This window comes from Suillus discolor (assembly GCF_016758755.1).
Source record: "Suillus discolor strain FC423 chromosome Unknown F5147scaffold_6, whole genome shotgun sequence".
NCBI classification, from domain to species: Eukaryota; Fungi; Basidiomycota; class Agaricomycetes; order Boletales; family Suillaceae; genus Suillus; species Suillus discolor.
In genome coordinates this window covers 763774-784012 of record NW_024541253.1, presented here as the reverse complement: position 1 = coordinate 784012, position 20239 = coordinate 763774, and the positions used below count along the sequence as shown (strand labels likewise).

Sequence of the window (20239 nt, the reverse complement as noted above, 5' to 3'; positions counted from 1 at the left end):
ACGGATGACTGTAACAGATGAAGGCAGAATGTGAATGGTAACATGCTCCTGGGCAAGTTGACAGGGCGAAACAAGCAGACTCAGAGTAATGTCTTGAGGTTCTCATGGTATGTTCAATTGTATTCATTGATCCTCACAGCAGTGTATATTTTGTATAGTTTCATCTATTTTATGTATTCACAGCATGATTGTCTGGCATGTAAGTGATTAACCAGCTGCACTCTACATACATCAAAGATCTGCAAGCTCAATTCAGACAATTCTCCTCTGTGTCAACAAGCTCGTGCCGCAGTGCAGCTCGGGAGTATCAAAGAGAGATTCACACTCACCTCACTGCATTTTTTTTTTTTTTACGCAACATGAGACCAAACATATGAGAAGGAGAGATGATGTCAACACACTGCCACCGGAGTGACCGCTGGGGAAACTTCTCCTGAACCATCCATCTCTCACATGTGCTCCTCCTTGGTTCTCCTACCCTGTCGCCCACTATCACGAGGCTGTGTCCGCATTGTCCTCGTTCTCCGCGCTGTGGTGCGTGATATAGGATGTGATAAATCACAGACACGCTGAAAGGATCTGGATTCCGTAATTTTGGTGATGAAATATGGGCACAATAACTCGGAGAGCTCCAAACCCTAGTCTTCCACTTGTTTCGCCCCGTAAATCCATCCACGATCTGATCTGCGAGTATCTGATTTCCATGGTGTCATCTCTATTGTTGCAGGGTGACCTTCCGTTGGCGGGGAATCCCACATGCATAGGCAATGTGGCTGGGACTCATTGTAGGGCGTAGGCCACACTGGTGGAATGGTCGTCCAATTTCCAGCAGCCATTAGTTCAATATTGGAAAAATTATCTGGAATAGTCCAAAGGTCACTGATGATGTCAATGTCTTTCATTGAAATTTCTACGCATACCTTTTATCCGGATGTGACCATGATTTGGAGACAACTCAGACATGTCTGAAAATACTATAGAGCGCAATTTGTGGTACGGCAATCTCTCGCGATGAACAGGTTCATCAGAGTCAAACTCAAGCCAACCATTCCATTGCAAGAGGAAATTGGCTAGTGAGCATGGAGAACCATGGGCCTGATACTTCACATCAATGTCCTGTGAAGTGAATGCAAGTTTGACCACAGCGATGAGCCCACATATCAAGCAAAGCTTCATGAAGACAGTGAGGAGCCTACGGAGATGGTATATTTGGCAGCGAGCAACAATGCAAAGGTGAAGTTACCTACCAAAATTCTCGTTCAGAAGGACAGTACTCTATCTTGTTGGTCAAGGCTTTCACCCAGTCGTCAACCAAGCGCTTCTGGATATATATGTGTTTTCGGGCAAGCTTCCTGCTCTTTGGATCTTTGCCACCTTGACAGGCCGAGTATGCACGCACATCAACGAATGTCGAATTCATTGCAGGGGAGTCACTGCCGGAAACAGTGGGGCAGGTAGTTTGTAGATATTTGGTGATATCCTGAACCCTTTGCTCCTCCACAACTTCGTTGAAATTTTTGAGTGTGCTCCTCACCATATAATGCAAGACGGTTGGGCAATGTATGACATTTTGAATAGTCTCTTCGACGATGCGATAGAAACAATGTTCAGGAGATAGTCTTTCTTCACGACTCTCGAGGAAGACACATAGCAGATATGAGATAGTCATGATAGGTCACATTCAAGTGATGAGACCCCTAAACGAGGCTAGCCCCTGAATGTGAATACCAAAATTCGGCTATCATGACTGCAAACTCATCTGTATGCAACCCTCCTCCTTACAGTGCCGATACATCTCTCGACGTCTTTCTTGAAAATGGTGGTCGCCTTCTCCCAAACCATAAATTTTATCAGCTCGTCAAGGTTTTCTTCATCACAATGACATTCTGGAGTACATGGCAAGATCCACCTTCATAGACAATCCTACGCCAGAATCGCAGCTGACAAGGATGGATGAAATTCGAGACCTTCTTCAGAACAACTGTCCAGTGATTGTTGGCAGTAAATCAGCAGCCATTGGTGGCGGCCCTCCCTCATGATGGTCCCAATGATGCTGAGAAGGTGGTGGGTAGGGAGCACATATATCTTGATCAGGATTTGATCAATCAGTGGCTAAGCAAAAAGAGTTCAGATGGTCACTGGCTGTGAGTCTACGTACCTATTGAATCTGTTTGCATTTGGCTTACATAAATGGTACTACTGCCTTATAGCCTTCTTACGTTTCTCTTGAAAGTCATCCTCCTGCGTGAGTTTACCATCGCTTCCTGGTTGACATATGGCATCAAGAAATCTGACACCATTCATGGGAACGGGAGATGTAGTACACCATTCACACAGCCCACAGACGTCTTCGTATCAGGATGTGGTCACCTTTTCAAAATTTTCAAAAGTGCGAAGGATCGAAAACTGTGGTCCATTGTGTTTCTCAACGATGAAGGAGGATATCTCGAGGTTCCAGGTAAGGACACTGTTTTGGTTAAGTCATTCATTTGTTAATTCTGCTCTCTATGTAGCAGTCAACTCACTTGTCTTGCGAAAGCTTGCTGCGGGTGACTGGTCTGTGTTTCAGCGAGACGTGATCACAAGCATGGGACCATACCGTAAGTACACTAAATATCAGCACCTCGAGCGTGTCTGGGATGTATCTGAATGTACTTGCTTTGGAAAATGAGTTTTGTGGTGAACAGTTTCAAGTTGTACGACTTTCAATTCTGCCAGGTGACTGGTTGTGGACAAGAAGTGTAATCAGGGTGCACAGTGAGTTCAAAGCATAGACTGACGAGTCTTCACTTGTTCTCGTTAGTAGCTGCATTACTGAGTGAACATATAGGCTGGTCCGATGAATCCTCTGTATCAGAGGGCTCTGCGGGTGTGGTGCCCTCCAATAGTGCTTTGATGACCTGCTCTGCATTCTTGAACACAGACCGCGTGAGGAGCCCCCAGATATACTTGAGCGATTGGTTTGGGAAGCAGAAATCAAGCGCTGTGATGAAGCCCGAAGGGTGCACTTGTTGGAATGCAACTGGCTGCACATCATGGAATAACTAGTGGATTGGTGTAGCCTCACTGGTACAACAATGCAAAAATAATTAAAAGGCCGCTATTTTCTCTCACTGAAATCCGAGAACCTAAGTGTGCAGCGCCGTAGATGGTATATAAAGAGATTGTAGTCACTGACAGGAGTCACAATGTTGTAAGTGTCGTACAATCAGAAACTTTACAATGCATCACAATTGATTGCACTGATTTGTAATGCGACTACAAGTTTTCACGTGCAGGTAAATTAAAATATTGTAATCTTATGCAATCTTGTAGTAGGGAATTTGCTGATGTACACAAAACGACTTGGCATGAGAGAGAGAGGCAGAGTCTGGGACTGGAGTACTGGCAGCTCGCTGCCGCTACGATGTATTACTAGTAAGGTATATCATCAAGCCACTCATCTCCTCGAAGCTTTCGATCATGTTCGATTTTGACATCCAGCAAGGCCATATCTTAAGAAGAAAGGGAGAACAGTTTCGGGAGGAGTCGTGCGCTCGCGTAGTTTGCGCTTACGCCGCATAGATACACTTAAGGCCCACATGGTTTTCGCTTACCTCACTTAAACCTCTTTTTGGAAACTCGTGTGGCTTTGTCACGTGTTTTCGAGCGCCGACTCAATCGCTGCTGCCTGCGCACTACTCAACACAAGTATTTTCCCTATTGTAATTGTTTATGGTACATGCAGTAAATAATAAAAATGAAAATGGAAAAACATATGATACAGACAGGGGGACAATGAATATATGTAGTGACAGGAAATGAATGACAAAAGGTTGTGAAAAAATAAATAATAAGGAAACAAAGACAATGTAGAATCAAAAACTGGAGAACAGGAGGACACAAAATTGGGAATGGGAAACAGGGAAAATGGGAGATGGGAGAATGGGAGACTCAAAAACTGGAGGACGGGAGACGGGAGACGGGAGACGGGAGACGGGAGACGGGAGACGGGAGACGGGAGACGGGAGACGGGAGACAGGAGACAGGAGACAGGAGACGGGAGACAGGAGACAGGAGACGGGAGACGGGAGACAGGAGACAGGAGACGGGAGACAGGAGACAGGAGACGGGAGACGGGATGATTTTGCAAGGTGGCTTCTTGAGATTGGAGCTGGTAGGGGCACAAATGAAGATGGAACTGTGACCCTCCCTGCCCACATGTGGTGTCCCAACAATGATCTCCGGTCTCTCATCAATGCCCTATACTCAAGAACTCTGCTCCCTGATCATCCTCCCTTAAATGATTCATACTTCCTGGATCACACCATTCTTTCTGCAAAGAACACTGATGTGGATGAAATCAATGCCACTATCCTCGAATCATTCCCTGGAGAAAAAGCAGTCTTTACCAGTGCAGACTCAGTCACGGAGAGAGAATACAATTACATTCCCCCAGAGTTCCTTCATACCCTCGCCCCATCAGGCTTCCCTTTGCACAAATTGGAGGTCAAAGCAGGTGTTCCTTCAATGCTTTTGCGCAATTTGAACCCCTTGCAGGGACTCCATAACGGAACTCACATGATACTCCTGTCTTGGACCACCCGTGTCCTTAGGTGCCGTGTTCTTAGGGATGGAGATGATGAAGATCAGCAGGTCGATGAGAACACAGTCCTAATTCCTCGCATCACTATGGAATCCAGTTCTGAAGAGAACCCAATCCCTCTCAAGCGTCACCAATTTCCTGTTCGTCTTGCATTCGCTATGACAATCAACAAGGCGTAAGGTCAAAGCGTCAAGTGGGTTGGCCTTAATTTGCGGACTCCTGTCTTCAGCCATGGACAACTCTATGTGGCTTTATCTCGCTGCACCCACCCAGACAGAGTGTTTGCTATCTTTCCGGAGCATGAAGAAGGCTCAAATACAACCAATGTAGTATATACAGAAGTGCTTAGAGGACTCACAGATCATATCAATGATTGATGTACTTATATATATATATATATAGAACTGACTGATCTTATGTACTATGTACTTTTAGTTTTCTCGAAATGCTGCTCATAAATATACCTCTTTTTGAAATCCACTATCAAGGCGTGATCTTATTCAAAATGCACAATTTATTAGGATGCAGACTGAGGCCAGGAAGCCAAAGGAGGGTGTAGTCCTCCTTGGCTTCCTGTGACGAAGGAACAACACTCATTTTCCTCCCCTGAAGGAGCGCGTAGCGCTCCTTCGATTTGTGCCGAAGGCACAACGGGCGTGAGCTCATTGAGACCTAACCTGAGAAGGGTTTCCACATGGGAACGCAGGGCATGATGTTCAAGTAAGCTGACAAATATGACCCGGTTCTTAAGTAGGAGGAGAAACTGCTTGGACTAAGTAAAATAATGAATTAGATGCTAAGTGCTGTTAAATTATTTAAAAAAAAAACCTCTGAGAGCTTGGTTTTCAAATTGGGGTATCGGAGATGCAGCTCAGGGGAATATCGCCAAAACCAGTCCAACTCCTGGTGACGAGCGAGAAGATGCCGATAGGCCTCAATCAGATACTACAATGTGATTAATATTAATTATGTCATGATTTTGAAATAAATTACATACAATTATGTCACAGATAACCTTAACACCCCAGAAAGCCAAAAAGATGGGGAATCCTCTGAATCCGGTGTAGTGCGACAGGAGGATACTGATACTGGCCACTGCAACACCGCCCAGGAACGTTGAAATTAGGAAAGTCTGGATAACACATAAGATGAATGAGGGTCTCTTGGGAAAGAGGTAGGGATCTGTCGCCTTGAATGAGGATATCAAGATTAACCCCAAGCCTGTAGCTGCGGCTGCGACAAGGAATATGGTAAACATGAGTTCTATGGTCGAACACTGAATCCTCTGCAATATATATATGTATGACACAATCCGCGGTGGCCAATCAGCATGTTCGTAAGTTGTGACGTCATCTACAATATGACATTTCGATTCTCCTGTCCTGCAGCTAGTGCTGCTGAAGCGCTGAAGTCTAGTTCAGTCCGGTTCTTGGGCCAAATTTTCCGAACGCTAAACCGAACCATAGGTTCGGTTTAGCTGTTTGGTCGAACCCTGGACCGAACGTCACTGAACGCGTTCGGGAGGTCCGGTTCGCGTTCGAACCGGGTTCGACCAAGCTTGCAGAAGATGGGCCGGAGCTCTACCATGCCATTCCCAACACCACGAACGCCATGCGCAAACGCCCAGCGCACGTCAGCAACTGCTGACATGGCTCAGACGAGTGCGGACGACAGACGAGAGTAGGAGGAGGGAAGAAGACGAGGAGATCTCGCGAAGGATAAGTGGGCATTGGGAACACGGCAGCGTCGGGAGGATAGCTTCGTGGGCAAGAGTGAAGAGGAGTTGGAGATAGAGTTGGTGCAGGACCATGGCGCAGATGTGCAGATGGCGCAGTGGTTGAGGGCTAGTTAGTATCTTACGATGTAGGGCTCAAATATAATGGGTTAAAACATACATTACCGCTGGTTTGAGGGCGCCACACTGACAGGAAGACCAGAGAGAACTATTGCAAAGAATTCCCGAAAAAAACCGCCAAGAAACGGGCAGAAACAAGCCATATGTTGAGCTCATCATTGAGGACGATGAGCAGCTAAGCGGGCCGATAAGCGGAGGCATGAAAGTAAACAAAACGGAAAAAGATCATTAAATATTCTGGCAGATGCAAGATTAAAAAAGAACATACAATGTTGGACAACAGTAATATTGTCATGAAGGATGAAGACAAAGACAAAGAACATATCAGTCCCCCATCCAGAGTCGAGTCTACATGCACAACGTACCTCAAGCAAAACTACGAGCCAATAGGAGTCGGGGACTTGCAGCAGCAGCAAAATTGAGGTAGTGTAGGCGCTGACAGATGACAGTCGCGGTGGGGTTCGAACGCGTCCGAACCGGTTCTGGTTAGCTCCGAACCCTGAACCGGACTTAAGGTTCGGTCCAGGAGCCATGCCGGACCTGTGACCGGACCTTGAGTCCGGTTCGGAAAGGTTCGGGTTCGAACCGAGGTTCAGAACCGAACTGCGGCAGCACTAACATATTTGTAGATGAATTCAACGAAACAATGTTAGATGCACTGCCTGGAGATTATGGTGAGCATAAGATCAAGCTAAGAATGGACATAATTACGAGCATACGTGACAGAATCTCACTTCAGTTCAGACAGTTTGAAAGAAGCAGACGAAGCACCTGCAGACACGCCTGAGCAAACGCCCGACTACTTCGCCATGTTGACTCATCCAAACACGCCTCCCCATCGACTGGATGTCAAAGTCGACGCTATGTCCATCGAGGACGGATTAGTGTGAAATGCACGAGTGCGCATCGCCGCTCTGCATCGCAGATTCGTGGAGGTTGAGATGCCTCAAACAGGAGAGAGACATTGCCTCCCTCGGATTACGTTCTCTTTCAATCCTGCGAGGTCAGGCTGGACCATCAATTGAAAGCAATTTCCCCTGCGACCTGCTTATGCCACCACCACATTCAACGGATGTCAAGGACTCACGCTCGAGAAAGCGGTACTGGACCTACGTACAGATTCGTTCGCACACGGTCAGCTTTACACTGTGCTATCGAGAGTTCGGCGAGACATTCGGACGCTATTCCCTACAGAAGCTGAGGAAAAGACTACGGCAAACGTAGTATACAGACACCTGTTATTGTAATTCACTGTAAAATGACACGCGACGTCCGAAGGTGATCGGTACGCTTGTACGTAGTAAGTGTAGGCATATGGATGACTTTGCCCTCCGAGATAGATTCACAAAGTTATAACAAATAGTGACTACAATAAAATTATCTTGAAAGGATCAGATCCACCGCCTTCCAAGCCAGCTATTGTTGCCCGGCGCACAGCATCAAGGTATTCCCCAAGCCTTCGGCCATCGAGATGCAAGAAATCATCATACAGCTTGTACCTCGAATCCGCAACAATGTTAGCAAGCTCCAATGCGCGCTTCAGATTTCTGACCAAGATGTGTTAGAACTGCAGGCATTGTATACGAAGACATGCTTACTCTGGGACATGCTCTCGAGAGGCGTAGAGCATGACATGCAGCCGCAGTACAAGCTCGGGGACGTATATTTGCCGAACGCGAGTTAGCTCGCGGGAACGGCGATCTCCTGTCTCGTCCGGCATCATCCAATCCGAGGTGAGTAGTTTCACGACGGCATCGTAAGCCTGGTCCATAAGTCCCTTGTAGTCGCTTAACCAAGCGGCCCTGGTGTCTCGGTTCATTATCGAAACCTCTAGACTCTGACACTCCACGACACGGTCAAGGCTGTCCCAGATCGTGAAGAACTGCCTGTAGTGAAGGTATTCTGTTGCTCGTTCCTCGGGCTGATCAATGGAGGCGAGTTCACGCGGAAGCACCTCCATCAGGTTCTTTGCAAGCGAAACTCTCCCTGCCCCTGGAAGACATGGATTAAATCGTGATAGTTAAACATCGACAACAAGCTTACCTAAGAAGTACCGCAAAATGACGGTCGCCTGTTCCAGTGCGGTATCATGCGTTCCATCCTCGAATGTCGTCCACTCTATGGAACGAAGCAGAAGGAGCTCGATATCGGAGGGAGTGGCCTGCAACGTAATAACAGAAGGGAGTGGTCCCTTCATTTGAGGTAGAAGCTGCAAGTAGTGGTCAGCACGCACATGAACTTTGAGATGCAAGTTCCACCAACCTCGAAAGCTCTATCGATTGTTCGCTCGGCAGTGACGACTGCCACTCTGTGAACATCTAGGCCATGTTCTCGTGCGCGAGTCAATGCTAATCGACGTTCGTTTATGTCCGCGGTCAGCTCGAGCGAAGTCAAGAACATCGCATATCGTTCGACTGCGTTGTCTCCTAGCGCGCCGGCATACATGGCGATCAACTCTCGTTGGCCTGCAGCCTGACAAGGAGATTAGCGCGGAAAGAAACAACTAGGGTCAATTTCTCACTTCCAATACTTGTAGATAAGCCTCGAGTATGACTTGGGTCGCGAGCGGCGGAATTGTAATATCAATCATCCGCAAATAAAGGCACAGGTGGGCGAAGAAACGCGTCATCGTAGGGTACCTGATGCTTTGTTAGAGGATGTCAAATACACGTTGTTCAGCTCACTCTGATGATTCGGGATCGAAGTTTCCATTTTTTAGTCCAGCTGCAAAGGTTTCTAGCAATGAACTTGTCCGATCGAGGATGATGGCCAGCTGAGAAACGTGGAATGCGTGGTCTGCGGTAGGACTAACTGACGGTCAGCACATGGAAAATAGACACGTGTATGTGGGCCGTACCCGTCCTCCACATGAACGCTACCTAGGGTTTCCAACGTAGATGTCGCTTCCTTTTCCCACTCTTCTTCCTCAGCCGCATCCTCCTCTTGGGACGGAGGCGAGGGCATGTTTTCTAATACTGCTAGTCCTCCGTCCCAGAAGCCGCCACCCAGTTTAATCATTTCTGCGGTCTGTTTTTCCTCACATAGGATACTGATCTGCGCCCATAGATTGTCTTCCCATGTTCGACATGCAGACTTGAGGATACTAAATGTTTGCGGGCAGGGCGCGAGAGCTGCGTAGAGAATGCGCTCTGGATCGGGGAGGTTGGGCTTGGAGGATACGTTAAAAAGATGGTGCACAAATGGTTGGATAACACACATTCAGGGCTGCTCTTGCGCATGTCGATTTCCATAATTTTCGACGTGGGTTTCCCTGCCATCCTTCCGCATCATCAGCATCATCGATGCCGTCATCATTCCGTTGCTCATTTGCTGTCAGCAGATCAGATATGCGCGGATACATACCTAAAGCTTGACTTACCAATAGCTCGCCATTGAAATAATAGCGAACCACGGATACTGGCAGCCCTCCATGGTTGATGTGCTTTTCTGCATAATTCAACTGCCTCGTCCAATCTGCCAGCACGAACAAATGAATAGAGCGCTTGTGCTAGGCTTTTCTCAGATCCCTGCGAATGATGGCATGTTAGTCAGTGCTTCAACAAGTTATTATTTGGCTCACGGCGTCATCAGCTGCTAATGATCGGCCATCACCTCTGTTCATGGCATCAGGATCCAGCTCTTTTACCAGACCCTCTCTTATTCCTGAGCCTGTGCGTAAACCCTGCATGACATTATGTTTCGTAAACTTCCAGTATCCTGTGGTGGCTTCTGGATGTTGCGGTTGTGGGGCAGTTTCATGGAGCCATTCTCGTACTACGACAAGTTCCGTGAGGAGTACTGATGAATCCATGATTGCTTGTGCTAATGTTGACGTGGGTGTGTAGGGATTTGTGGCAAGTAATGTGCGGGGATGGACGCGTGGTTCTGGTTCGGTTTTGCGGGCACTACAGTTGCCTTGAGTTAGGAACCAGTAGCAAGACGCGTTCACTCACGGAATTATAGCCTGAAGAAGGCCCCACGTATTGGCCTCCATGCGTAAGATGTCGAGTTCCTCTTGAGAGACGTCAGAAGACGCGCTATTCTCCGCCTCTGTTATTCTGGTGGCAGGTGAGGTGCGCTCTATAGACAAGGAATTTGATACGCACCGGTCGCGACACAATTGTCGTAGCCTAGGCGCAAACCCCATGTTGGGATCGAGGATAGCGGCAAGGTCATCTTTTGCAGCCTGGCACACAGAGAGTACATCCGCACAAGACGAGTATAAGGACTCGGACATCTCTCCAGATTTTGGAAATGAAAACGACTTTGAACTGGTCGAATATCGATAATGCCTTTGACTTATCTACTGCAACCAGGCAGCTACGCAGTTCACAGAAAGTCTAGCTAATGGTTAATCTGGGGGCAAATCTGTCACAGACTCCGGGGTATTGTATGTCTGGACTCTGGGGGCGTGTCAGCCGCTCGGCTCAATTCGGTCGGAGTTTTCATTTATAGCTGACACATCGCGCATGCCCTTCCTGAGGACTGACATGGACATATTGTCAGCCTCGATGCTGTCAGCCACAACCACCTTGATCACGTTGTGTAGTACGGACAGCGGGCAGGCATACAAGACACCGGGGGGCGGGAGGGGCAAGAGGAACACTGAGAAGAAGATTTGTGCACAACGTCAGCCATGGCTGGCGTAATTCCGACAAAGTTACAATACCGCACGGCTCGACACTTCGTACGAAAGATTGACAGTCCTCCGCTGGCTGCACTTCTTTGGTCACTAAACTATTTGTCTCGGGGGTAGGAATCGTCCCGTCTGATAGGTAAATTAGATGCAGATGCTGACAAATAACTAGCCTGTATGTCCTTGCGTCCCTCACTTATCCTCACATTGCGCCATTCGATACGTCTGTAGAGTAGTAAGCCAATTATAACTGTTCATCGATCATCGTCCATCGTACTTGCACGCTGATGTACATTCTACATCCTCTCTGCTTTGAACCTAGAAATCTTTCCACCGAGAATGCTGGCGACTGTACCTGCCGCGCTCCTCGCAGAACCTGCGCTTGGTTCTGCCACAGTCGAGCTCGTGAGGCCAGTACCAGCATTATGGATGCGGCCATTTCTCAGAAGCTCCAAGACCTCTCGGACAGCCTCATCCTCACTCCCGCTTTCCCCCTCCTCGCCGCCAACAAGATGGTTGTTGTCGATTTTTCCCAACCGGATAGCTTCTTGCAAGGATCTTTGTCGAGAAGCTGGAATAACCGATGGACCAAGCGAAGTAGAGGTAGATTTGTCATATGCTGTGGCCATACGATCAGCCCTGAAGCGCGATACACTAGGTTTCGAGCGCTGATCTGGGGTAATATCCTGTAGTTGACTTGTGTAAATTGCGGGGCTGGACAAGGGAAATACTGACCCCTTGGTTCCATTCTTCATCATCGTGTGTGTGGGAAGTCATCGCTCGGGCCGCCTCTGCACCAATAGCATGACGCTTCTTATAATACTCCAGGGCCACTTCTCGCTGGTGCTGTGCGGAATCCCAATCAAATTCCTCTTCCAGCAAACCCTCATCCGATTTGTCGTCGTCGTCGTCACTGTCCGAAGTGTAAGACTCGTATGGCATATTTTCAACTTCATCGGGTGTCGAAGACGTCGTGGAAAAAGGTTCATCATCCGAATCACCTTCAGGCTGAAGTTCTGACGATGACTGGTACGAAGCTGGATGTCGCTCCACCACGTGCATCTTCATGGGATGACGTCCCCAATCAATGGATGATCCAGTAGTTTGACCCTCCCTTGTAGCAGATGATTCATCCGGCGAACTGGGATTAGCAAAAGTAACAGTCTTCTTCGGTTTGGAGGATTCCGATTTGGGAGGCTCCTTTTCGATAAGATCTTTTAGCTTTCGCTCCTCCTTTTCCCTGGCTTCTGCAAGGTTTTTCAGCAGGGCCTTCCCCATTTTCTTCTGCATTTCTTTGGCTGCCCTTAACTGCTCCATTTCTGCTTTCGCGGCCTCCTTGCGCTTACGTATATCCTCCATCCGCTTCTCCCTTTCTTCTGCTTCGTCTCTTTCCAACTGTGATTGTTCCTCTTCTTCAAGCATAGCTAGAATATGATCTCGTGTGCGACGGCGCTGTTCCCTCTCCGAAGTAGATAGAGATGATTCTGGTATGAGATCTGGCTCATGAAACGAAGCCGCTGGAGAGTCAATGTCACTGATATCCGCAGCAGGTTCAGTGATGTCTATGATCGGGAGACCCTCGTCGTTGAGAAGCTTTGAATACAAATCAAGAATTCAATACACATAGTAGACACAGGTTCGAAGACGCACTTCGCCCTTCTCATTCCGTTGGAAGGCTTCACCCTCACTTGCGCCTTCGAGGATCTCATCTATTTTATCGGCGAGATGTTTGAATTGCGAAGGTGCTAGCTTTGAAGAGGGGCTCGTGTCAGGTCCTTTGGGTGCCAGCGAGTTGAACAGGGCCTGCAGCGCTGAAAAGCTCTCCTTCTGAGCACAACAGAGTTATTGAAGATGTAATTACCCTCAGTATAGCTGTCGTTCATGTCCTTGGTGTAAACCGACATTTGGTCAGTTGTGAAGCTTTGAAGTCCGGTCAAGGGCTAGCAACGCCGTTACGCAAAGATAACTTTTTCCTACTAGTGCTTGATCGAGGTCACGTGATTTGCACTTCATCCTCGAAATATTCCTGGGCCTGAATCCTCGAGACCTCATACTGGCCTAATTCATTTCCCCATCCATCATTAGCAGACATGGTAGTCGCACACGTAGAGCAGAACACATCTGCCACCAAAAACCGCCGAAGCATGACTCGTAAGAAGAAAGCACGCACGGCTGCCAATACCACACAAGTTGACGGTGACGAAGAGATGTCTCCAGAGGTTATTCCCCCTTTGAAGTCGAATCACACTGCCGAAGATGATGATTTGATGATCGAAATAAACCCTACCCCCGCCCTAGAGGCAAGCTCAGCGCCCTCTTTTCCGGCTTTGCCTGCATCTGCGACACAATCTACTCTAAAATCAGAGACAAGGAGAATTCCAATACCCCCGCATCGCATGACGCCTATAAAAAAGGACTGGATAAATATTTTCAGTCCTCTCACCGAGATCCTTGGGCTACAAGTGCGAATGAATGTTCAGAGGCGGTGTTTAGAAATTAGAGTGCGCGTTCGCCTGTCCCTGGAGATTGATTATATGCTTATCGCATCGCTGTAGACATCAAAAGCTACCACCGAAATCGGTGCTCTGCAGAAAGGAGCTGATTTTGTGAAGGCGTATGCTCTTGGATTTGACGTTAACGTGAGTGCTGATTGCTGATATCTTTATGCATCTCTAAGTTATTGATTTACAGGACGCGATAGCACTTCTACGAATGGACGATCTTTACCTCGACTCGTTTGAGATCAAAGACGTAAAAACACTCCATGGCGATCATCTAAGCAGAGCAATCGGTCGGTATACGAGCACGTATCACATATTTCTTCGCTTAAAAGTATTTCAGGACGGATAGCGGGACAGGATGGCAAGACCAAGTTTACGATCGAGAACACTAGCCGGACTCGTATCGTGCTCGCCGACACGTAAATCTATGTTCTCTTATTTCATCTCGACAACGTAATTGATGCCTTGGACACAGGAAAATTCACATTATGGGCTCCTTCCAAAACATCAAAATTGCACGTGATGCAATCGTCTCTTTAATCCTGGGCTCACCACCCGGAAAAGTTTATGCCGGACTTAGGACCGTCAGCAGTCGTATGAAGCAGCGGGCCCTGTAACTTTGTGTTTAGACAAATTTATTATCTTTGTTTTCCATATTTCTCCAATATCATCATAGGAAGTGCGATACAAAAACGTTGTGTACAAATCTATTGCTGGCAATACATACTAAGCTCAAACGTCAGTTCGTGAGCAAAATAGATAACAGGATGAGAGGCCAACGGTCCATCAACCGTGAAAGCTAGGATAGCATATAGATCATCACTCTATGTTGTTGACATACTTCCCTTTTTCTTTCCTTTCATCTTCTTTGATGCTTCGTACTGGTCCACCGCGGTCATTTTCAGCAAACTGGTAATGAATACTTCAGTAATGTGGATAAAAAAGGGGGAAATCAGACGCACTTATCCCAGGCAGTGTGGTCCACAGGGGGCCCATCACCGTTCCCTACCATCACCTGAAACCCGACGCTGGGGACGTTGTCCACGATAACGTATATCCAACCTGGTCCTGGTGGATACACCGCAGGTCGAGGCGGACCAGTAATCTGTAGTGAATGTCCATCACTGACGAGTGAAGAGCTCAGATACACCAGGCGGCTATTTGCGTGAACAGCATGGGTTACAAAGCCAAGATCCATAAGTGCAACTAAAGTGTATAATTGTAAGGTGGGTGGCCCGAACTGAGTGGTGACAAACCTACCTTTGATATTGCGGGCCTTTGCTGTGGAAGATGGGAATTTGACACTTAGAGTGAGGTTCTGTCCATACAGGAGAGCCTTAGGGGGCTTGTGCACGAGCGGTCTGTTCTTCTTCATGTATGGAGGACCGACCCACTCAACTCTATACTCCGTCCCATACTTCACCTCACTCCGATCTAAGTTCGGGTTGCTCCCAGCTACCATGATATCGCCATTGGGTGTCAGTGTCGCAACCGAATGGTACATCCTCGGAATCGCACTACTTCTCATTCCTTCTGAGGAAAAGCGTTGCCCAGCTGGGGCGGTGGGATCATATAAAACCGGTGTAAGGACCGGATGGTCTGCGTTCGACTGCCCAACCTGATCGATAACGTTGCCGTAGCCTGAGATTCCAGTTCCCGCGCCATTGACGATCAAAACCTCGCCAGTTGGGAGCAAGACTGCATCTGGCATGTGACGCGCCTCGGGCATCTGTTCGACCACCCACCCTGCAGCAATTCCTTGGTCGGTAAGCAGCAGGCGAGAGCACTGGGAAGATGCTGAATCTTGAGAAGATATCTCGTAACCTGGTTTCTTGTCATCGATCGTGGAACCTCCGCATAATAAGATCTCTGCAGTGTAACCGTCCTCGGGAGATAAAGGAAGGAGGAGGCCAGCGGCTGCCATAGGATATGTAACTCGGCATTCGTTAGGGATTCGCGGAAGGGGTCGTTCCTGATTCGTCCGCCAGTCATATATTATAGCGTCTTGATTAGCGGCCATGAAGATCCTATCGTCTGGAAGTGAGAATACGATAGGGAAAAGGTTGGCGTTGAGGGTGCGGACCAGGAACGGTAGATGTATAGGCAGGCCGATCGAGTTGTGGATGGACTTTGGGGGCCAGTATTCGATAGTAGGGTTATTCACTGTCTCGTTGTTCATCCACCCACCCTTCTTTGATCCGCCAACGATCATAGCACTTCCGTCGGAGATTCGGATAACTGTGTTATACCAGCGGGGGCTAGCCATGCGGATACGAGAGTGATCCTCGTAGATGTTGCAATGAGCGGCGGAGGCAGATGGGCAAGGCTCGAAGATGCGAACTGCCTGCAAGCCATCGAGGTCTCCGAAGTCTGCTGCGGACGTGTACCCGCCGACCACAGGGTTACCTCCAACATTTATTAGAGTTCCGTTGCTCAGGAAAGTCCCGCCAGCACAAAAGGAGTTGGATTCAACCTTGAGGGGCCTAACGGCATGCGTCCGGAGGTTGAACAAGGCAGCCCATGCTGGGTGACCCCCAATTGACAAGGGATTATGTTCAACTTTATCGATGATAAGAACATGAGTATCGGAGATCACGGTAAGCTGCATGGCGGATACGCCGGTTACGCCCTTTTGTTGCAGTGTCCATTGAGTTTGCGAAGCGAAGGACCAGATCTCCCCTGGCTGAGGTGCTGCGTTTGATAGGTCAAGGGTTTGAGGAAGGGTCGTATGACCTTCTGTGACAACAAAGGCATCTATATCGATGACAGGGCTGTCAACTCGTCCCTTCCCAAGGTTTCTGACCTTGATGGTGTGTTTGCCGTACGGCAGGTTAAAAGTCCAGAAGATCCGTTGCTGTTTACGCGACACGTTGCTCCAGGTATCGATCTCCTGCACTTTTTTCCCATCAATGAACACCGCGGCGATTCCATGACTCCTGTCTAGACCACCAAACCACTCGATACCAGTGCCCACGAACGTCATCCGGGCAGCAGCTCCTTTCTCGTCGGTCCAACGCAGGGTCGTCGCGACGTACATGTTATTGAAAGAGTCGAACCAAGAACCAGTAAAGTGAATGAGCGGAGACGATGAATCATAACTTTTTGCTCCTGGCGGGACGTAGTAGGGCCGGAATGGACCTGGTGTGTTTGTCCCTGAAGGAGTCTGACCGTTCCATGCGGACTCCTTGGCCCAGGCAAATGCCAAAAGCACCGGAAAAAAAACTAGTGCGAGAGTAATCATACAAGAAGACAAAGGGGTGTGATTTAGCAAAGGACAAGAACGTGAAGCGGTCAGAGATTGAATTGATGGACAAACAAGTGCGACGCGACGCGACGCGCTCACGTGACATCCGAAAATAATCCGAATAACTTATGCAATGCGCACTATCCTACGTCCTTGCTACTTTAACAGTCTATACTATGCATGATATGTCACGATGAAGATAATTGATCAGCGTTCAGATAACTGTATGTTGTGCAATGATGGCCAAAGCAGTGAGGATGCAAAGCATTCGCGAAAGATCATCGATCATCGATGTTCGCTGAGTCCCCAAGACATTATAACCCTCCATAGTTATAGGCCCAAGGTTGCTTTACTTTGCCCTTCCCCTTCCCAATCATCTCTGGCTCTGACGCAGAGATGCTGAACCCTCGAAGCAGTTCACCCGCGTAAACAGGTGCCTCCCACACACGTATCGTGTTATCGTCCGAACACGATGCAAACATGCGCTTATTGCGGGGGTTCCAGGCTACGGAATTCACGCTTCCCAAGCCGTGACCTTCCAGTACCTCTAGAAGTGTACCTGTGTCGCGATGCCAAACATAGACATTGCGATCTGGAAATGTTTTGTCAGTGAATTAGTAGGATGCTATGAACGTCGTTATACCTTCACTCCCACTAATGACGAAGTTGCCATGGATGCCACCAAAGCAACTGCGAATGACATGATGACCCTGTCGTTGCCCAGTGAACTTGCGTGCAAGACTGAACTCTTCCAAGTCCCACAGATGTATTTCCTTTGATGCACGGTCAGTAAGATGGTTGGGTTTGATACAAAAAATGAGGTAGTCACATCTGGAGCGTGATTGATTAATGCATACCGAGAATCCTCGGAAATCTTCACGCTAGTAAGTTCACCCTCCATGTGAACAGATCTGCGTGCAAGATCGATGAGCAAACATGCTGAAACAAACATGCTTGGACATACAGCTCAACCTGTCCTGTCTTGAGATCGTAGATGATCATCCGATTCTCCTGCGGACGGGGCCCCACTGCATTACCGTTGCCGTTGGATACAATGGGTGGAGATGCGTCTCGGACGTTAGCACGAGCCAGTGTCCCCAATGTTGGAGGAGGATTATATCCCATCCCAACAGCGACCAGGCGTCTCATGTCAGGAGTCACTGCAGCATCAGTGACACGTATGGCTATATCATTCCATGATTCCCGTGGTTCGCCCTCCATGTCCTGTTAAACATGAGGTGAGGTGCGAAAACATAAGCCTGCGATAAGCGTACCCATAATATGATCTTACGATCGAGGCTACCCGACATAAACCCTGAGCCGTCAGGGAGCCATACCAAGGCAGACACTGTCTCAGCGTGATTCTCGAGCGTCTTCATCAGAGCTCCAGTCTATGGCTCATGAGTATTGCAACCCAAGACACGAGAATTTAATGCTAACCTTTGTGTTCCAAAGCAAAATGAGGTGATCCGCAGACGTAGATAAGATAGAGTCGTCTAGTGACCAGGCCAAACAACCGAGAGGATATGGGTGATCGCGCAAGATGAATTCTGCTATACAATCACGGGATGATGGTTCTGCCTCGAGCTGTGGGGTCAGAAATTAGTATGTTAAAATGCTGCAAGTCATTCCAACAAACCCCAATGCGCCAAATAATAGCAGTCTTATCTTTACTTGCGCTTGCTAGATGTGTACCATCATGACTCCAGGCCACATTCCACACCTCGTCTGAATGGACTTCGAGGATGGTAGTTGTTATTCGAGGGAAGGATTCCTTGTCACATGTGTGGTCACTGAATAGTGAGGATGAAGATGGATTCACGGGGGAGTTGTGGTAGAGGCAACGTTGTCGTTGATATTCTCGCGACTGTGTGAGAAGGGTAGAAAATCGGCGCTGGGGAATCATGGTCGAAGAAGGTATATAATCTGTGAGGCAAGACGTCAGTAACTGAAAAAAAAAACACAGGAGCACAAAGAGATATTTCTATTGAGATCTCATACTGACGTTGTAGATCATCAAGAAGTTGTCGCCGTGAATTTCCCGACGCTCCATCCCAAGATGCACGTCGACGCAGATCTTGTGGATCTGAACACATCATTAAGCTGGACAAGAGTCATCATGAATGTAAAATATGAAGATATGTCAAAGAGCTCGCCTAGATAATGCGTGGAGTTCATCCTGTTCTAACGCGGTACTGTACGGAGCCAGATCATTCCGCAGTACCTGCAGCGCAGCGGTCGTTTTCCGTGCCTCAAGTAATTCAAGATACTTCTGCTTTCCAATGAGAAAGCGTGCATCCTAAAAATAGAACCATCAGAAGAGCATGTCCCCCATACAGGAAGATATGCATACCAGAAGAGCGTCAGCATCAGTCACCCCAAGTTCAATGAGCAAAGGCTCTGCATTGGCCCAGGCACCGCGCAGGATGTGTTGCCGAAATTCCGACACTTCCGGTGCTTCTAACGAGTACCCTGACTCAGCTTCGAGAGTGGCAGCAGATTCTCTGAAGGGAATGTGATAAGGGAAGAGCATGCGAGTCAAAAAAAATCGCTTACATATACCCGACGTCTCTAAGACTTTGGATAACTAGTCTCACAAACTCTTCTCGATCAAGGTATGGGTCGTCGTAGAGGGTGGTGCCTGGCAGTGACACTCGCGTGATGGATGAACTGTGCTTGGCGAGGCCATTTCCCATTGTTGAAGATCCGTTCGAAATAGTACCATTTGACAGCGGAGTAGAGTACCCATTCTCCTTATTTATTCCATTGGAATGGCCAGCCTTGTCCAAGGTGACGCAAGACGGGCCTGCCTCTGGTACAAAATCATATGAAGAAGATAAGTTGGAATGACTATCAGGTTCAGGTTCAGGATTTCGCATGTCGTTTAGAGGCGAATTAGTGACGCGAAGACTGTTGTTGACGGTCAGGAAGGTAGAGGTGGATTCCAGAGTGTTTATGCTATCGATTCTTTGTCGTTTGCGAGGCCTCGAGACCTCAGTATCTGGATAAAGGAATGAATGGTTAGTAGACATGATCTGGACATTCTGAAAACCAGACGAGCCGCACCTGTTGATGCAGTAGATTGTACGTCACCTACAGATTCCTCAAGCTGGGACCGGTGTCTGGTAGCCGGTATCGAAGTAGTTGTATGGGCTTGTACAGCAACTGCCCTTGATTGCGTGGTAGTAGACCGACTGTTACTCTCAACCGTTGCAGATTCCAGGCTTGGAGACGGCCCTAGGCGTGTAGGACAATTGTCCTCTGCAGTATTCAGCTGAGTAAGTGAATCAATGATGGCAAGTTGATGGTTCTGTGGCTAGCTATGTCATGCAACACCAGAAGTGCAATCGCGAAACTATGATATTTACGAGGATTTCTGGATGATTTGGGAGTAGCTGGTAGAGGATGAATCCCTAAC

The 20239-nt window shown here is 48.1% G+C and overlaps 9 protein-coding genes across 9 annotated transcripts; 2 read left to right on the top strand and 7 right to left on the bottom strand.

Moving 5' to 3' along the window:
- Positions 1-638: 638 nt before the first annotated feature.
- Positions 639-1669, bottom strand: F5147DRAFT_649088 (uncharacterized protein; the record flags this gene model as incomplete). The annotated part of the gene is made up of 3 exons (XM_041433317.1): positions 639-859; positions 921-1192; positions 1248-1669. The coding sequence occupies 3 exons, from the start codon at positions 1667-1669 to the stop codon at positions 639-641; spliced, it is 915 nt and encodes a 304-aa protein (XP_041297725.1).
- Positions 1670-1895: 226 nt separating this feature from the next.
- Positions 1896-3048, top strand: F5147DRAFT_649087 (uncharacterized protein; the record flags this gene model as incomplete). Its single annotated transcript, XM_041433316.1, is given in 6 exon segments — positions 1896-1983; positions 2003-2144; positions 2211-2458; positions 2514-2600; positions 2719-2757; positions 2831-3048. The coding sequence occupies 6 exon segments, from the start codon at positions 1896-1898 to the stop codon at positions 3046-3048; spliced, it is 822 nt and encodes a 273-aa protein (XP_041297724.1).
- Positions 3049-5102: 2054 nt separating this feature from the next.
- F5147DRAFT_833797 (uncharacterized protein) lies at positions 5103-5843 on the bottom strand (the record flags this gene model as incomplete). The annotated part of the gene is made up of 3 exons (XM_041443885.1): positions 5103-5357; positions 5414-5530; positions 5583-5843. The coding sequence occupies 3 exons, from the start codon at positions 5841-5843 to the stop codon at positions 5103-5105; spliced, it is 633 nt and encodes a 210-aa protein (XP_041297723.1).
- Positions 5844-6075: 232 nt separating this feature from the next.
- F5147DRAFT_350819 (uncharacterized protein) lies at positions 6076-6869 on the bottom strand. Its single transcript, XM_041429343.1, has 3 exons — positions 6806-6869; positions 6481-6615; positions 6076-6429 (listed from the first exon to the last, which is right to left on the bottom strand). Exons 2-3 carry the CDS (start codon positions 6597-6599, stop codon positions 6219-6221), a joined length of 330 nt encoding a protein of 109 aa, XP_041297722.1. The 5' UTR covers positions 6600-6615; positions 6806-6869; the 3' UTR covers positions 6076-6218.
- An 853-nt stretch (positions 6870-7722) lies between these two features.
- F5147DRAFT_350760 (nuclear pore protein 84/107) lies at positions 7723-10793 on the bottom strand. The gene is made up of 12 exons (XM_041429342.1): positions 10547-10793; positions 10394-10498; positions 10021-10345; positions 9820-9967; positions 9658-9770; positions 9298-9608; positions 9125-9247; positions 8962-9079; positions 8703-8912; positions 8484-8649; positions 8039-8432; positions 7723-7987 (listed from the first exon to the last, which is right to left on the bottom strand). Exons 1-12 carry the CDS (start codon positions 10675-10677, stop codon positions 7807-7809), a joined length of 2325 nt encoding a protein of 774 aa, XP_041297721.1. The 5' UTR covers positions 10678-10793; the 3' UTR covers positions 7723-7806.
- A 579-nt stretch (positions 10794-11372) lies between these two features.
- Positions 11373-12980, bottom strand: F5147DRAFT_568070 (uncharacterized protein; the record flags this gene model as incomplete). The annotated part of the gene is made up of 4 exons (XM_041430883.1): positions 11373-11762; positions 11797-12669; positions 12727-12887; positions 12938-12980. 4 exons carry the CDS (start codon positions 12978-12980, stop codon positions 11373-11375), a joined length of 1467 nt encoding a protein of 488 aa, XP_041297720.1.
- A 62-nt stretch (positions 12981-13042) lies between these two features.
- Positions 13043-14312, top strand: F5147DRAFT_673702 (uncharacterized protein). The gene is made up of 5 exons (XM_041435762.1): positions 13043-13577; positions 13632-13715; positions 13768-13867; positions 13918-13996; positions 14053-14312. Exons 1-5 carry the CDS (start codon positions 13167-13169, stop codon positions 14192-14194), a joined length of 816 nt encoding a protein of 271 aa, XP_041297719.1. The 5' UTR covers positions 13043-13166; the 3' UTR covers positions 14195-14312.
- F5147DRAFT_628694 (putative copper radical oxidase) lies at positions 14313-16866 on the bottom strand. The gene is made up of 3 exons (XM_041432740.1): positions 14838-16866; positions 14540-14783; positions 14313-14486 (listed from the first exon to the last, which is right to left on the bottom strand). The coding sequence occupies exons 1-3, from the start codon at positions 16816-16818 to the stop codon at positions 14402-14404; spliced, it is 2310 nt and encodes a 769-aa protein (XP_041297718.1). The 5' UTR covers positions 16819-16866; the 3' UTR covers positions 14313-14401.
- Positions 16867-17031: 165 nt separating this feature from the next.
- On the bottom strand, positions 17032-19936 carry F5147DRAFT_350705 (WD40 repeat-like protein). Its single transcript, XM_041429341.1, has 12 exons — positions 19888-19936; positions 19378-19822; positions 19175-19325; positions 18978-19120; positions 18827-18924; positions 18461-18747; positions 18262-18408; positions 18096-18212; positions 17786-18045; positions 17651-17732; positions 17465-17594; positions 17032-17413 (listed from the first exon to the last, which is right to left on the bottom strand). The coding sequence occupies exons 2-12, from the start codon at positions 19698-19700 to the stop codon at positions 17136-17138; spliced, it is 2016 nt and encodes a 671-aa protein (XP_041297717.1). The 5' UTR covers positions 19701-19822; positions 19888-19936; the 3' UTR covers positions 17032-17135.
- Positions 19937-20239: the final 303 nt, after the last annotated feature.

Excerpts from the sequence above, each read along its gene's own strand:
- F5147DRAFT_673702 (XM_041435762.1), top strand. The coding sequence starts at position 13,167 with ATGGTAGTCGCACACGTAGAGCAGAACACATCTGCCACCAAAAACCGC. Across the intron at positions 13,868-13,917 it reads TCATCTAAGCAGAGCAATCG|GACGGATAGCGGGACAGGAT; the intron begins GTCGGTATACGA and ends AAAGTATTTCAG. Across the intron at positions 13,997-14,052 it reads CGTATCGTGCTCGCCGACAC|GAAAATTCACATTATGGGCT; the intron begins GTAAATCTATGT and ends CCTTGGACACAG.
- F5147DRAFT_628694 (XM_041432740.1), bottom strand. The coding sequence starts at position 16,818 with ATGATTACTCTCGCACTAGTTTTTTTTCCGGTGCTTTTGGCATTTGCC. Across the intron at positions 14,784-14,837 it reads AAAGGCCCGCAATATCAAAG|TTGCACTTATGGATCTTGGC; the intron begins GTAGGTTTGTCA and ends TATACACTTTAG. Across the intron at positions 14,487-14,539 it reads GACCACACTGCCTGGGATAA|TTTGCTGAAAATGACCGCGG; the intron begins GTGCGTCTGATT and ends ATTCATTACCAG.
- F5147DRAFT_350760 (XM_041429342.1), bottom strand. The coding sequence starts at position 10,677 with ATGTCCGAGTCCTTATACTCGTCTTGTGCGGATGTACTCTCTGTGTGC. Across the intron at positions 9,248-9,297 it reads AGCGTTCATGTGGAGGACGG|TCCTACCGCAGACCACGCAT; the intron begins GTACGGCCCACA and ends ACCGTCAGTTAG. Across the intron at positions 8,650-8,702 it reads CAATCGATAGAGCTTTCGAG|CTTCTACCTCAAATGAAGGG; the intron begins GTTGGTGGAACT and ends CACTACTTGCAG.
- F5147DRAFT_350819 (XM_041429343.1), bottom strand. The coding sequence starts at position 6,599 with ATGATGAGCTCAACATATGGCTTGTTTCTGCCCGTTTCTTGGCGGTTT. Across the intron at positions 6,430-6,480 it reads GCCCTCAAACCAGCGGTAAT|CCCTCAACCACTGCGCCATC; the intron begins GTATGTTTTAAC and ends GATACTAACTAG.
- F5147DRAFT_350705 (XM_041429341.1), bottom strand. The coding sequence starts at position 19,700 with ATGCGAAATCCTGAACCTGAACCTGATAGTCATTCCAACTTATCTTCT. Across the intron at positions 18,748-18,826 it reads ACTTCTTGATGATCTACAAC|ATTATATACCTTCTTCGACC; the intron begins GTCAGTATGAGA and ends CTTGCCTCACAG. Across the intron at positions 18,046-18,095 it reads ATCGTAAGATCATATTATGG|GACATGGAGGGCGAACCACG; the intron begins GTACGCTTATCG and ends CATGTTTAACAG.